The following is a 16,600-nucleotide window of genomic DNA, read 5'->3' on the forward strand; positions in this document are numbered from 1 at the left end:
TCATTCAGGAGGTATTCCTCAAGGGAAATTTATTAAGATTGCCTGCTCATGTTCAGATTTGCCAGATTCCTGAAGGCTCTGGCGGGGAAAAGTCTTTTCTGAGACTGGTGTCAATCTATAGAAACCATGCAGAGAAAAGAGGAGCTTGGAAGCAAGAGAAAGTACCAATTGCAATCAGACAGTGAAGCAGAAAAGTCAGGACAATGGCTGGGTTGATACAAATCAAGAAGCAGCATAACAGCAGTTGTACATTTCAAACTCTGTCATGTAACATATTAGCTGACCACAGGTAACAAGGCAAATGTTGCAAATGCCATCACAGACCAACACAGTATCTACTATACTTTCACTGTTTGGCTGTGGTCCAGGTTATAATCAGAAAAGACTAGATATTTCAGAGCATCTTATTGCCTTATGCATTTTAATCTTGTGTGGTTTTCCTATTTATCTGTTTATTTCTGACATGCCTCTGCATTTTAAGCCCCTTTGGCAAGTAAATCTGCAAACAAACACCAGATACTTTTTATAGACAGGTTCCTGATTGCTCTGCATTAGAGTTGCTTGCATCTCAGCTGTCGCAGTGTACTGTTGCCAAATTCCATTGTGACAAATTACAGCCCTGCAGGTAGATTAGCAGACACTTATAAATTTCTGTATGTGACAAATAGGGAGATATGACTTAGTTTATTGTTTATTTTCAGAAATCCATCTCTCCTGCCATGGATTGGCTAAATTATTTTTTTGTTCTTCCCTCTTATAAATCCATGGAACAAATGATAACTACAGAGTAATTCAGACATAAACATGTAAATCACTGTTCCTTTAAACTTGTATTTGGTATGCTGAACTTTCATTGAGGTCAACAGTTGACTTAGTTTTCATCAAAACAAAGACATCATCAATTATTTTTAAATATTGTCCAAAAAGTAACAGTTCTGTTCTTTAAATGTGGCTTCTTAAAATAGAAAGCTATAATGTTAATATCTCCAGCTGACTAGAAGACTCATTCTTGCAGAGAATCAGAACCATCGACGAGGGATGGGGGGGGGGGGGCATTCACGCCTCTTTCAATTGCTTCAGGAATGCTACTGTGCAGCTCCTTATGACTCCGCAGGCTGGGCGGGGCCATCACCACGCTCCCGGTGATGCTAAGGGCTGACTACCCTTGGCTCCGCCCCTTCCAGGGGTGCAGAGCCAGGCCCTTCCCCTCCCCTCACACACACACAGCTAGCTGGCTGGCCCTGCTGCAGAGAATAATTAGGTGTCAATAATACATGCTTTCATTTCTTCCTAACTGCACTACAGCAGCACATGCTTTCATTTCCTCCCATCTGGACTTCTAAGCACTATACTTGGGAAAATTACAAAATACAACAATGCATTTCCTCAGCAGCCTTGGATGTGAGTTCCCCACTCCATTCCTTGCTCATGTCACTGGCCTGCCACAGAATATTTCATCAACTTCAAGGTCTCAGTCCTTATTTTTAGTGCAATATATTGAATTGCCACTAGTCAAGAAAGTTGATGTGCTTCAGGCAAGCTGTACTCCACCAGGATTTGAGGCTTGAAGGCAATGGGAAATCCTACTTATAAGTGTTCAAATATGAGTTTAGGAGCCTAACTTTAGGCTCTAATTTATTAAAATTTTAATTTGGTATATCGAGAGTTCACAACAACTTTTATAGTGAAGTGAAAATATAAATAATTGTCCACCAATAAAAACTGAAGTGATTTTGTGTTGAAATGATAAAGATTTTATGCAATGAAGAGAAGTTTTTAATAAAAATATACATTTGAGCTTTAGCAATGACCACTTATTGTAGATTGAAATCAATGGAACTAGTCATGTGCATAATGTTATGAATCTCCTTATATGTTTGTAGGATCAAAGCCTTTTTGATATGTTGTTGTTTGCCTATAGAAATAGTATAAAATTCAAATAAGATATTCTAGTAGGAGAGGCATTTTAAAAGCATGTATAAATTAGTTCATTATAAATTTTAATCTGAAATTGCAATAAATGGCAATATTTTTCAAACTGGTTTTATGAAGTCTCAGCCACATTTAAATTGATGATTAAAAAAAACAAGTAATTCCAATCATGACTTAAATCAGTCCAGCCTGCTGTCAGAATAACCAGTGTGTTTAAGACATGAGCAAGCCTTTTCAGTTCAGTACAGAAAAAAATAGAATATGGGAGGGGAGAAATGTATTTTCCTTTGCCTGATGTTTATTTTACAAATGAGGATTAACCACATAACTCATAAATTTAATAAGAGTATGGAGCATACTTTGTTTACCTAATTAATTGTCTGAAGCAGATTTAATGTTGTGTCCTGTGGGAAATAGTGTTTGTATTCCTCGTAAAATGCAGAGTAAAATCCTGGTCACATTCAAGTCAATGGCAAAACTTCCATTAGTAGTCACATTTTCACACCTGTTTTTTATATAATTTCACCAGGTGGCTAATGGTGACTAAAAGCAGACTACATTTAATACAGCATTTTAAATTTTAATATAAAACTACAGTAGGTCAAATTTTGTTCTGTTACACCAGCAAACATGTCTAGTAACTCAGCTGAAGCGACAGTTGTTAGGAATTTGCACCAAGGTAATAGTCAGATATGGCCCAATCAGTGCTTTTTATGTGATGGTACTGCCCAATACACAGTACCAGGACCTCCAGTCAGAGCTTACCTGGAAAGAACAAAGAGTACCAGCACCTTGTAATGAAAAGGGCCGATAGTCGGCTGGATCTTAAAGAGTACCGGCACCCTTTTTTTTTTTTTTTTTTAAACAAAAAAAGCACTGGGACTAATATATGTCTGCACTGCAGCACATATATAGTTTCATACAACCTTTGGCTGATGTGGTATTTTTGTAAACCCTGAGTTTTAGTTTATTTGGATTAATTAATTCCTAGTATACAATAGTTGATAAAAGTATAGCACTAGCTTGTACAAAGAGACCACACCACAAAAGAACCTCCTCACAGAGGAGGCAAATGTGAAGTCAGAATTGATTCTCCACTGCTTTGCCCTTTGTGTAGTTATTTATACTGTGCAAAGAGAGGACAATGCTAACAAATTGAAAGGTGTAGCCTGTAAGTTAGTCTATGAAAAGGTCATCTTAATCTCATCAAGCAATTCATCTGAATTCCCAATCTTTAGCGAGCACCAACAGAAATCTCTCCTTTTATCATGACTAGGATATGGCACATTGCAAGTTCCTCTCTTCTGTTTAGAAGAAAATGGCTGGATACTTCCAAGTAATCTTCCACAGACACTTGTACCACCTCTAGAGTGAGGGCACATTCCCCTGCATTGAACCGTCCTAAGGTTCCAGCCCCATAACTTGCATGGCCTTGGAGATTTTGAAATGAGATTACATGCAGAATCTTGAATTTCATAGTCTTGGGACTCAGATTTGCCTAAATGATCCCTGTGTACTAGATAATGTCTGTAAAGTGCTTTGAACGTAGAAAGCCTCTCTAGGAGTCCTAAATACAACTTTATTATTAATACAACATATCACAAGCTATCTGAATCTGTTACATTTACCATCATAGTAACTGCAATATGTGGCTTTACACTATTCTCTATTTAGGTGACAAGAACTTTGAAACAAAAAGAAAAATTGTCAATTCTATGTAGACTTTTGTTTAATCAAATTTAGAACCAAGAATAGGATTAGTAGACAAGGGACCAGAATATGTAAATACAAGTTAAATATACCCAGAGGCAAGTGCTCCCTGTAAGCTGAATGCTTACGTGGTCACCCAGGAGAGAGTCAAATGTCGCCTATCTGACTAGCAGAGCACTCTCAGCCTCCCACAGCCGGCAACTTGTGTTTCTATTGGTGGTGCACAGCTACACATGCCTCAGTGCACATAACAAAAATTATTTCACACATGGATGGAAAAAACTGAGGGAACATTGCCAGAGGCTATCTCAAACTTCATTAATGAATTGAATCAATGATAGGGAAAACCTCCACTGTTATTACAAGAACTTGTTTTTAATGCAAATATGGTGTTAAACACTTTTTGTCACGGGGCCAGGACTCACCAACTCAATGCCGCCTACTGGTAGCTCTGGGGAATTCATTCTTTAGTCCACAGGGCGCAACCTCCTAGCTAGTGTCTCCCCTGGTCCTCACTCCACACTCCAGTTCTAGATCCGTGTCACTCCTTGATCATGCTGTCCTCTTCAGGACTCCACCCTCTAGCAGTGCCCATTCCAGGGATCTCTCATCCCCCTTCTGGGGACTTATCAGCAGTCCTGTGGTTCTGCTGCTGCTGTGGCCTCCAAGCCCAGCCCCAGTCTCTGGGCAAGTCATAGTCTGTATCAGTCATGCCTTGGTGGCAAGGTATGATGGAAAGAGGAAAGGGGGTGACTCGGGCCCACTCATTTGTCTGGGTCCTGATCCAGGGACATTCTGGCAGCAACCTTGTCCTGCTCTCCTCTATACCCCTTCACTGCCCGGGCCACTTTCTCTGTGATCCCTTGCACCATCCTGGCCCAGTGGCAAAGCCAGCAGCCTGACAGGTATCAGGTGGGAGCCTCCCTCTTCAGCCTCCCTGAGCCTGCCCAGCACTGCTCTGTTGAAGGTGCCTCTCTGGGAACCAGGTCCTGCACCTTCCCTGGTCAGGGCCTAACTTACTTGCTCTGCTGGGCTGCTCCTTATATGCAGGGTTGCCCAGCAAGCCATACCCTAATTGGCTAGTAAAAAGCCTCTCTCTCATTGGCCAAGGTTCTGCACAGACTCCCTCCAGCTTGCATTAACCCCTTCCAGCCAGTGTGGGGCAGTTGCCCCCACTACACTCTTCTATAGGCTAATAGCAACACTTTCAATTTGGGCTTGTTTCTAAAAGATGAGCACCTTGAACACAGAGCCAACCCAAGTGCATGTTCCACACCTTTTAGGGTCCAGCAGGGATATGGAACACTGGTTTCTGCCACTGCTAGTGACTCTTCAAGATAATATAAGGAATTTAAATTAAGAAGAGAGTACTGTATTCAAAGTGATTTGTAGGAGCTGAGAGTCAGTGCTCCATCTCAGACCAGAAGGAAGAAAGGTTATGGCAGCTTTGAACCACTTTTGCAGCTTTGTAATCTTGAGTTGCTCTGGAGACTGGACTCCTGTTTAAATTAACAGCATCCTCCACAAGCTCAGAATTTCCATAGTACTGTGGGCTGCTGCCTCATCCCTGATTTGCTTTCCATAAGCCTTCCCCCAGCAGTTCCCTATGCCTGGATTTAAGGGGATCCTTGGAGAACAGCCCAATGATTGTCTTCTGTGTCTGCACCCAGGGAATCTAATCGAGATGGATATGAAGGGCCCTTTTCCACCATTCTTGCCCTTTTACCCACCAGAAAAGGGCTGGAATGGGGAAGATCGCCTCATACTACATTTCTAGCTGTAAAGCACAAGTGGTATTTTATAGGACTATGAATTTGTGTAGCAGGATTTTTGCAGAGAATTTAAGAACTAGCATGTTTCAGTCAATCTTGGGAGCTATTTATAATACATGAGAGTCTATTGTGGATCCTTTGTAAATTAATGCCTAGAAGGAAGCAACAAAATAACGTTAGCCTTGAGACATATAACCACTTAGCACAGTACCTGAACATCTTCTAAAATAAACCTTATTGGAATCCACTGAAATTTCATGGGACAGAAGTTTATTTCTGTATTCCGCTTTTCCTCTATAATTTTAACCTGTTGGTAAACTTGCATCTTTTCCCCAATGTTTTAGCAGCCAGTGACACAGCAGCGTAAATGAATCTTTATCCTTATCTTGAAATTCAATTGTGACTTTAGCACATGTGAATTTCAGCAGTTTTATAGTATATAGCCCATGTCTTTTGGGAGATTCATTGATATGAAAATACTCCTTGATCCCCCATAAACATTATCTTGAACACTGAAAAATGAAAGCACAAATCTTGAGTCCTGGGACATGATGGACCATTTTGAAGTTTTAAGATGGAAAACTGTCTTTTTAGCCCAAGTAAAGATCTAAAGATGAATACTGAAAGGTCTGAATCTAATGCTGCAAATTATTCATCTTGTATTTTATGAAGTTTTATAGAGGAAAGTTGAACTATTTTTCTTGTTATAGTCTTTGGAGAGGTCCATATTTTCATCAGATATGTAAAATTATGTTTTAAAGAGACATTTCTATGTGCAGACAGTGGCCACATGCAGAAAAGACTTCATTTGTGACATTGGGACTGACCCCCGAGCACAATATGAGCTTAGGATTAGATGTAATAAATCAATTTACATTTATTTTAAATCGAAGTTGTCAATCATAATGAGTAAACATTTAATTCAACAAAATTCCTCTTTCACATTAGTAAATTAGAATTAATGTTGGTATATAAATCTGGGATTTTATTACTGCAGATGTAGCCGATGTCATTTTTAGCAGTATGGCTCTGGCAGTACAAGCTGAAGAAATGTTCATTGTAATTTTAAGAAAGCTTTCATTTCAAGTACTTTAAACCACCTGAGTAGGGCACCAAATATTTCTAGTCACCTAATTTGATGATGGCACCTTAGCAATGTCTAACTAGGATAGATCTGCCTGGATGCCACAGTGAAGAAAATTGCTTTAATTCTCTTTCAAACTGGTCAGTTATAACCAAATGTACCTTTTCAACTTCATGTTGTTAGTATTTGTTCATTCGATAAAAATACTTTACAGAAGTCTTCCAATAATATATAATCTTTTATTATATATTTTTGAAATGTCTATCATTTGTTTGTTCAAGAACTCCTCCTAAATGGTAAGAGCTAGGACCACGATATTTGATATGCAGCTTCCTTTTGTAACTTAAAGCAAAATAAAGGTTTGGTTGTGTCAGAACAATGGGATGTCCCTGGAATTTGATTGTTTCTCATAAAAACGGAAAGACAGGAGTCTGGTAGGATGGGCAGTTATACTATAGAATGACCACAGGGCAGCAAGGAGGCAGAGATGGAAACCAGGACAGCTAAAACCCCATTGGGCCGGCAGAGGTGCAGAAAGGGGTAGTAATCTACTATATATTTCAGAGAGTTTGTCTGGGTGTGCGTTTGTCTGTCCCCCAGCCAGGGGACATGCACTCCTCTCCCAGCTGTGCTTGCTGCAGCTGCTGCAACCATGGAGAGGCGCTTCTCACCTGGCCCCAATCTACAGTGGTGAGAGAGGGCTGGGATTGTCCTCACACCCCAGGGCAGCCTCCATACTGAACCTCTCATCCCCAGTCCCACCCCAGAACAATTATTTAAATGAAGAAAAACAAAACTTGTTTGAGTTAAGGGCCTAAGCAGCACCAGGTAAATCTTCTAATATTAAATACAGAAGAATTATGTTCAAATAATGCTTTGATCCTAGCTCAAACAAAAATCAGCACAGTCAATTTACAGATGGAATGTGTAATCGTGTAAAATGAAGGACACGTCTACACTAGGAGCACTGTACTGTTGTACATACACAATACCTGGCCTTTACTGGTACAGCTCACACCAGTGCCTCACACAAAGCAAGATATTTCAACAAGATTATTTGTTTACTGGTATAACATCAACATTGGGACTTTTTCTGGCACATCAGTATTGGTTAGGCAACTGATTTTTTTCCACGCTTCTAGCCATCATAGCTGTGCAAGCAAAATTGAAGTACAGAGCAGGCCTCAGATGCATTCAAGAAAAAGAATTTTCATACAAAATGTACCAACAATAGCACTTAGTAATAAAAGATATATTGCTGCATAAGGTCAAAGAGTTACCAGCATGTCATTGCATTCAAAATTAAAATTGAATATTTTTAGACCCAAAAGAAAAAAGTCAGCCTAAGTTAGTAGCAAATCATAGAGAATATTACTGCATAATACTTTTATGAATAGATTCACTAATCAGAGATATTGAACTTTTTGCCTATTCTCTGTTAAATAAGGGAAACCAAGACTTGGGGAAGCAGGGTGAGGAGGAATGAATGGAATGAGAACAGCTATTACTTACACCTTGACTCCAGATAACATGACCAAAAATTAATTAAAAAAAAAAGAAATTCTCTATGCTTCATGAGAAACTTCTCATCATGATGTAGACTGTCAGTCCTACCATAATAATAACATGGATTTTCATAAAAATAAAAGCCAAATACACAACTTAATGGTAGTTGTAATTCTGACAATTAAACTGACACACTGGGTCACTGACAATTAAATTAATCTGCCACTTTATTGGCTTTACCATTTTTATGAAAATGTATACATTTAATTGTGTCCAAAAGTGTGGGGCTTCACCAAAAGTTTATTCAATGTACTTAAGAAAAAACAAACATAGACAAGAACACTTTTTGTGGCAAAGGCTCTTTTAGTTCAGGTTCTGAGCAGGTACAGTAGTTAATTGTATTCAGACTTTAAGGCTTGTTATTGCTCTGACTTTAACACATACCTCTTGTCTCCTTTTAGGATCGGTGGAGCTGTTCCAACTGTGTTTTCATATTTTTCTGAAGTTCTTGCTCGAGAGAAGCGAGGTGAACACTTAAGCTGGCTGTGCATGTTTTGGATGATTGGAGGCATCTATGCTTCTGCCATGGCATGGGCAATAATTCCTCACTATGGTAAGAAACAAGTCCTTCACACATTTGTATTACTCCTATCAGTAAACGATTTCACAGTCAGGAAAAGAGAGTACTCTGAGTGTGTACTTAAAATACTGCCCTACTTACTATAAAGGGCAAATTGACTATTTTTAGGTAAGTGCACAAATTATATCAGGCTCTATATTACAAAATATTAAAACATGAAAAAATCAGCCATTGCTCATTCTTCTGCCCCAGAACCTCATGAGACTGGAACTTAATATGCTAGAATCTTTTGTAATTTAATTAATGTTATCACTTGGAACTGAAGAACTGTGTTTTCAGATATTATAACTTGCATTGTACAGAAAATCTTTGAAAACCATGGTGTCATGTTTGTGCCAGTGCTGTTGAAATAGAACGGAGGGGGGAAATTAACCCCTTTGTTAAAAAAAAAAAGTAAGGTATTAGATCATAAAATCTTAAGGGAAGGAAGCAAAGAAGGTGGATCTTGTTAACATTTGCAAGTCCAGCCCAGAACACAGGGTTGCAGTGTCTGATTGGTTATAATTCATTCTTGTACTTAGGAAATGTAGAAATAGAATGGACTGCAATATAATACAATAGCTTTTAGATTGAATAAGGTACGAAATTTCCAGCTGATTCAAGTTCTATAATGTATGCAAATATAATACAATAGCTTCCGAAAGTCATAGCACAGTGAAAAGGTAGCATTGAAATACAGATTTGTTTCCGGGACACTTGGGCCTATTTTCAGAGTTTTGAGTAACCACAGACGTCAGCGGGCATGGAGGTTGCTCAGCACCTTTTACAAATGAACTCCTGAAGACAGGAAGGATGCAGAAACATTGCTTGTTGCACCTTTCCAAACAACTAAGGGATTGCCATGAGATGTAAGGGAAATCCTAATTAATTTTCTTCAGCCGCAATGATGGTCACCACCAGAGTTGGTTTGTAAAGTGATTAAAAGGGGATTCTTGAGGCTTTCATAAAGGTGATGATGACTCAAGGATACGTGGTGGAAGGAAAAGGAGGAATGCATTGATATGGGTCATAACTATGCAACTAAATATGCATAATCAGATAGCAAAGAATCTTGGATTAAAATTAATCAGAGAATTTCACAGAAAAGTTCAATCTGAGCTCCTGACCTGGCTGCTGTGTCATTGAGTTTCCAAAACCCAAGATAAAAGCCATTACTGGCAAGAGCCAATGTGTATGAATTGATTTTACTTTTCAATTAGGAAAGTGCTCTGGATACCAAGTAACTTTTCGTTCCAGTGTACATTATTCTTTCGCTCCTACTTACCTTGAGGCAGGAACACAAACATTATGATAAATTGGTGTTTGAATGATTGTCTAGTTTTATTGCAGATTCTGGAAATACCTTTGTAACCTTTACTGAGATGCTGTTGTGTAATTTCATATGAAAATAAATTTTAATGAATAATAACGCATACTCGTATGCCAAAGTAATAACACTAGGGGATTGATTTCCCTCATCCTCCAACCATGGAAACACACCAATAATAGAAAGCCATCTTTCTGCCAGACTTTTCTGTCCTGATCTCTGGAGCTATCACTTCAGCTGGAGACCTACAAAGAAACGTAAAGAGAATTTTGAGGGATGATATTCTTCAGATTCAGCCACAGCAGCTGTGATCTTGCAGTACTTTTTCCTCCCTACATCAATGGGGATTCTAATAGGAAAGGGGGGAAACTGCCAGCAAAAATAACTCTTCATCACAATGTAAAAGAACAAATTTTTCCGTTTTTAACATCAGTTTTGCAAAATTAGTAAAACTATTTGCATGGGTTTTAGTGGGGGTGCTTACAATTGTTATTACTCTCAGTGGGACTTAATTAATCCCACAGGCTGATTTAAAAACTGAGACAGATCCTGCTGCAAAAGTGGGTTCGTTCCAGTAAAAACAAATGATCTATGGCAATTTACACGAGCTAAGAATGAGGCCCACTGTTTCTAGAAGATCCTGGCTGTCACGGAGATTACATTTAAAATCCATGAGATCTGTACCATCTGTACATGCTGCATAATTCTTCTTGCCATTAACAGGAACTGTGCATCAACTCTGCGAAAGGTTTACATTCAAATGTTTAAAATGAAATTCTACTCAAAAGGTATTTTGCTGAATTCTGACACTCTCTTATCCCTCACTGAGCCAGATTCACTGGCATCTTAGCACCTGTGAAGTGCAGTAGAGATGCAGAACCAACTGAAAGCTGTCTATGCCTCCCTGGTTTTCAGCCTGGCTCACCACAGGTTACATCCATCTACAGTTTGCTTTAATATGCTCTCCCTTGGGACCCCAGGAAAGCATCTGCCAACTTGGATTGCCTGAGCTCAGTGCTCTTTAGACACTTTCCCTCCTTGTCCCTGGTATGCCCGCTACACAAATGTTCATGATAAATAAATTTATTACATGTTGATGTAATGTTAAAAAAAGCCTTGAACCACTAAGAGTTGTATATGGATGAGTAATAACATGATCATATTGCTGCAAACTTTGGATTTTCCTGCTTCATTGTCCTCACCTATATGACATCCTAAATTTAGCCTTTAGACACCATGCCTTCTGTGAAGCACTGAGTACAATTATGGGTGCTATGAAATAATAGATAGCAAGAGAGAAAATAATATAGTGGGCAGTGAGAGTGAAAACAGGGAGGGTATTTCAGAGGAATAGGAAAGAATGGATTTATGGCAACATAAACCCACATAAATCAGCTGAAAAACTTTATTCTTTTCCCTCCCATCCTCATTTCAAAATGGCACATAAGAAAGAGGTAAAGAGAAAGAAGAAAAAAAACAAGGAAAAAGGAGTGCTTTGTTTGTCCAGATTTCCTTCCTTTTTATTGTGAAGCAAGTTTGATAAATTCATTTCTTAATGATCAGTTTTTCTTGATTTACCCCTTTTGACATTGGTTTATGGCAAATTGACCACATTTATTGCTATTTTCTCTGCTATAATTTCTACATTTCCCCCTGCAAAATCTGCAGTTGTGCTCCAAAATACTTGTCAGTCATCTGCAGCATTATATTTCACCTACCAGGAAGCAAATCAGAATTCTAAATAGCTCAATCCACCAACTTCAGTGATCTATTTACTTAGATTGGAGGCATTTCTCTGTTCTTTGCGTCTTATGTGGACTCTCTCTAAGCTAGGAAGAGTTTGTTGATATAGGTACAATGGTACAGCTGTAGTGGCAAACCCTCCTAGTGAGCTAATATCAGCAAAGGAATTATTTGTTTTACTTGTATAGCTTATAATACCTCCCTGGACAAAATGAGCTATAACAGCAAACAGACTTTTTTACTAGCATGATTGTGTCTCCCCTAGGACATTTCCTGGCATAACAAGGTCAGTTATGAATGTGCCTTTTTTCACACTTCTAATCAGTGTAGCTATTCCAGAAAAAATGAGTAGACCAGGCTGAAGTGTGTGCACAAGGCCTGGTTGTCCCATTATACCAATGTAAATTAGGAGTAATTCCATAGGAAATGAATGAAGTTGCACCTTTTCAAAATCAGAGTAACTCCATTGACTTCAGTGGAATTAATCACTGGTATAAGTAAAGGAAAACTCATACCTAATAGATGTAAGCTTATTTTAAAATGCATTAGCTGAAAGCCATGGTAGATATTTGTTCCAGGTATAAAAAGAGGGAAGGAGAGGGTAGAATCTTTTTTCTTAGCAGCATACACCTTTCAGAAGTACACACGCATATATAAAGAACTTTTGAAAAAGGGCAGATTCTCAGCTGCTGTGAGTTAGCAAAGCTTCATTGCTGTCCATGGCACAATGCCAGTTTACACAAGCTAAGAATCTAACTCGCTTTTTGTCAGGAGAGAATGAAAATGACAGTAACTTGTCTCTCTGTCTGTTCAAGCAGCATGATATTTCCTGGAGGCTGGGCAGGGGGCGATCAAAAAGACAAAGAAGCACAAGTTAACCATGCTTTGGCATCAACCTATCATTATTATCACAACGGTTATTGTGCTAAATGATTATTTATCCCTAATGGGATAAAATCAAAGCAAAATTTCATTAATGAAAAGATCATAAAGTGGCACTGATGTAGTACTTCAGGGCCCCTCTGTGGCAAGATCATTGCTTCAGGCCCCTCATAATCTCTTCTGTAAATGCTAGTGCCTGTGTTAAAGGGCTTTGTTCACTTATAATCATTGTCCTTTGTGTGGAAACTGATAATGAATGTGGACTTGCCTAGGATCCCTGAAAGAGGAGTTCATGTCACAGAGCTGCTAATATAAGTGGAAACATCTGTGAAGAGATGTTCACAAATAATTACTGCCCATGAATAAGGTCGGCATGGGTCATTATGGAGACACAGACTTTTACTAGACTTGGTTTTATAGGAAAGATAATTAGCCATTTTATATGCCATTTTGAAAGTGCAACTTCCAGTTTAGTATAGAGAAGGAAAATATAAATATTTTATATAAATCCACCAATCAGAATTTCATTCAGACTTCATACTGTAGCAGCAATTAATGTGCCCAGGGAAGAAATAATAGCCAAGAGCATGAATAGAATCCATCACCTGCAACCACCCTAACACCATCCTAGATTAATATCTGGGATTCTGGATCTAGAACTCAGGCACAGTAGAAAGCTTACTGCCCTAAAGATCAGATTATATCTGTTAATCTCAAAATCCTCATACTAACAGATATGGTGTTTGAACCTGATTTCCATAAATCATACACAGACTTATGGACTGATGAACTAGTTTAAAGACTAACTAAAAGCTCATGAGTCTATATATTTTGGTGAGTCTCTCAGGGTCTGTCTACACTGCACCCAGAACTCGAAATAAGCTATGCAATTTGAACTACTCAAATTGCATAGCTTATTTTGAGTTAATTTCAAAATAGCTTATTTCAAAATTTGGTGCTGTCTACATGGCACTTACTTTGAAATAAATCACTATTCTGAAATGTTCCTTACTCCTCGTGGAATGAGATTTAGTAGGATGATGGAATAGCAAGCCCATTATATATATATATTTTTTTTTATGATGGAGATTGCCTATCTCCTAGAACTGGAGGGGACCTTGAAAGGTCATCGAGTCCAGTCCCCTGCCTTCACAGCAGGACAAAGTCCCACCCTGATGAATTTTTGCCCCAAATGGCCTCCACAAGGATTGAACTCACAACCCTGGGTTTAGCAAGTCAATGCTCAAACCACTGGTCATATAGTGTCTCACACAGTTGGGTCCTGATCTTGATTGGAGCCTTTAAGCACTATCATAATAATAGTAAGATATGAAATGAGCAGGAGTTTCCAATTTGTGGCATAAGTGACATTCCAGAACCTCTCTTGCTCCTTTGCAAGCACAGCACTAATTACTTTCACTGGTAGTTGACCCAGGAATCTACTTTAAAACATCTTCAGAAATCTTCCAGTTGTCTCAGAAAGAGGGGGCTGTTTACCTTCACCTTAATCCCTACTTCCTAGAGCTCGGAGGAGAACAGCGTGCAGAGAACTCCCTCTATGCATGGACCTCCCTCCAATGATCTGAGCCAAAGTCACTATTGTTTTTATATCAAATGCCAATTCAATGAGACTAAGTTATTCAATAATAAAGTTATAAAATTAGTCCCTTAATTATAAAGTATTAAATAATTAAAAACATAGTACTTTCTAAGAGTAGGTTTCAATGCAAACATGAGATTTTTTAAGTCTGCTAAAATCCTAATGAATAATGGATCTTCAGTTGTGCTGTTCCACTTTCATAAGTAGACTCTTTTTTTCCATCATTTGAGTAGCTATCACTCTGTGGTATTCAAAAACAGATGTTTAAACATCCTTGACAAGACAATATTTTGAAAGGAAGACAACTGGAACAACAAATCTAAACAAAGGGTGTTTCTGCTCACAGCATTAGATTAATTTTCTTCTAGCTGGAGTAGTTCTCAAGTAACTAGGAACGTATTAACTTATTTGCCATTGAGTAATTCTTTCCATGGGGTCTTCAAACCACTGAAAAGTCTTTCTTGTGAGCTAAGAAGGACTCTGAAATTACAGAGTTCTACTCAAGTAACTAGAATTAGAACAAATGAAAGGTTAGTGAAATTGTTGGACTTCTAAAAATATTTGGAGATTTCTAGTCTTAAGTCAAATTTATCCTGGGGTATAGAATTTTAAAATACAGAGATATATCTGTCCAAATTATGGACCCACAAAGTCTATGGATCCTAAAGTATTTGTCATCTTTGTTTGCATTTGGAGTTATATTTGCCCTTAAATTTTTTAAGGAATCTTTCTACTTTTCTCCTACTAGTAAACTGAAAACTCTTTAGTTCTGCATCAGAATTGGCTAACATCAGCCTCTGCACCCATTCAGCGTTCCATTAATGCAAGGGGGACTCTGCATAAGTGCAGGGATCTATCAACAGATCCCAGTGCAGAATCGAGCCTTTATGTGTTAACTGTCCATGAATTCAAGTGGTCAAATCTGTTTCTCCCTGACTCAATAGTGAATAAAATGCACGGTAAAGATATTTCTTTCTTAGTGCCATTCAGGAAAAGCAGGTATATTAGCCTCAAGTGTTGGCTAACAGTGACTGTGACCAGGAATAGAAGAGCTCTTTTTGTCATACTTTCCTCTTTATATGTCATTAGAGCTGTCGCTGTAGCAGTTTTCTTCCATTGTCATATTCTCTTTGTTCTTTTGTCTTCCCTTTGGAGCTATCATAAAAGAAAAGGCAAATACACATTTAAAAGCAAAAGAAAGTCCCTTTCTTTTGTGAACTACCGTGTAATATATCATCTTAAAAACTGGACATGGAGGCAAAGCCAATTACAATAAAAAGTACTTCAGGAGAATGAAGATGTTGGGATTACTACTTGCTAAAACAATATAGCAGCAAGGAGAGTAGCAATGTTTTAAATGCCCTCCCTCTGTGTTGTCTTTCTGGAGTTCAGATGAGTGGGTGTTCCATGTACACAGAACTGGTAATAGAAGCAGATGAGTTTTTAAACCCTTTCATTCAATATCTTTTGGCTTGAGGGAGACTGGATAGCAAGGAGAGGCTCTGAGCAATAGTAAAAGCATAGAGCTTTTAAACCCTCCCTCAGTGTGTACTTCCCATGGGGGCAGAGGCTGGGTAGCTCTAATGAGATTTTAATCCCTTTTTTCTCAAATTCTTTCCATGGGTGGGAGTGGGGATTGAGGTACTGAATGGCAGTGCCACAGCAATGGGAGCAGAGAGATTTGCACAGTTCTTTGGGGATCTGTGTCCCAAGATCTCTATTCCAAAAGGCAGTGTCTGTCCTCTTCTGTCAGTGGTAAGCGTGACATATTTTACCTAATATAATAGCAAAGGTGCTTTGTTCTGTTTCTGGAAATCTAGTTCTAAAGAAATTAAATGGTCTTGTTAATTAAGGTAAGGAGACCTGGGTTTTATCCTGTCTCTGCTATAGGTTGGCTGTGTCCCCTTAAGCAAGCTGTTTAAGCCAAAACTTTTCACAACTAATCACTAATTTGGGGTGTCTAATTTCTGGGTGCCTAGTATGAGATCTCTGTTGATTTTGATAGGAGTTGTGAGTGTTTGGGTCAGTCATGTTCCAGGATGGACCCTGAGCAATCAAAGCACTGAAAATGAAGGGCTACTTTTGAAAATCTGAGTCTGTGCCTCAGTTTCTTTATCTGTAAAATGGTACCCTGCTGTTCCCGATGGAAGAGCCCGTTACTGTTTGTAAAGCATGGTAGGCGCTTGCAGTGGAAGGTGCTGTACAAGTGCAAGGTATTATTTATTTGTTAAAATTTATAAGCTATTCTGGTCCTTCCCTATTCTGACTTTTACGGGTATTTCTGCTTTCAGTGCAACTTAGAAATTTAGACATATGCATCAGAAGTAGGACAGAGCAGCAGAGAAACAGCATGATTTCATGCCTGTTTCACCAGCTGCTCCTAGAGTTTCTTGAGGAACTAGTTACCCAGGGAGCTGTAAAATGT

At 38.7% G+C, this 16,600-nt stretch overlaps 1 protein-coding gene across 3 annotated transcripts in view; it reads left to right on the forward strand.

Moving 5' to 3' along the window:
• SV2C (synaptic vesicle glycoprotein 2C) overlaps nucleotides 1-16,600 on the forward strand; it is a 201,004-nt gene that overhangs the window by 117,138 nt on the left and 67,266 nt on the right. For all 3 annotated transcript variants that reach the window (XM_025185249.2, XM_006124253.4, XM_025185251.2), the window contains one exon: nucleotides 8,466-8,617. In XM_025185249.2, coding sequence (XP_025041034.2) covers nucleotides 8,466-8,617 — 152 coding nt within the window. The remainder of the gene's footprint in view (nucleotides 1-8,465; nucleotides 8,618-16,600) is intronic.

Source organism: Pelodiscus sinensis, chromosome 6 (genome assembly GCF_049634645.1).
Source record: "Pelodiscus sinensis isolate JC-2024 chromosome 6, ASM4963464v1, whole genome shotgun sequence".
Classification (NCBI taxonomy): domain Eukaryota; kingdom Metazoa; phylum Chordata; order Testudines; family Trionychidae; genus Pelodiscus; species Pelodiscus sinensis.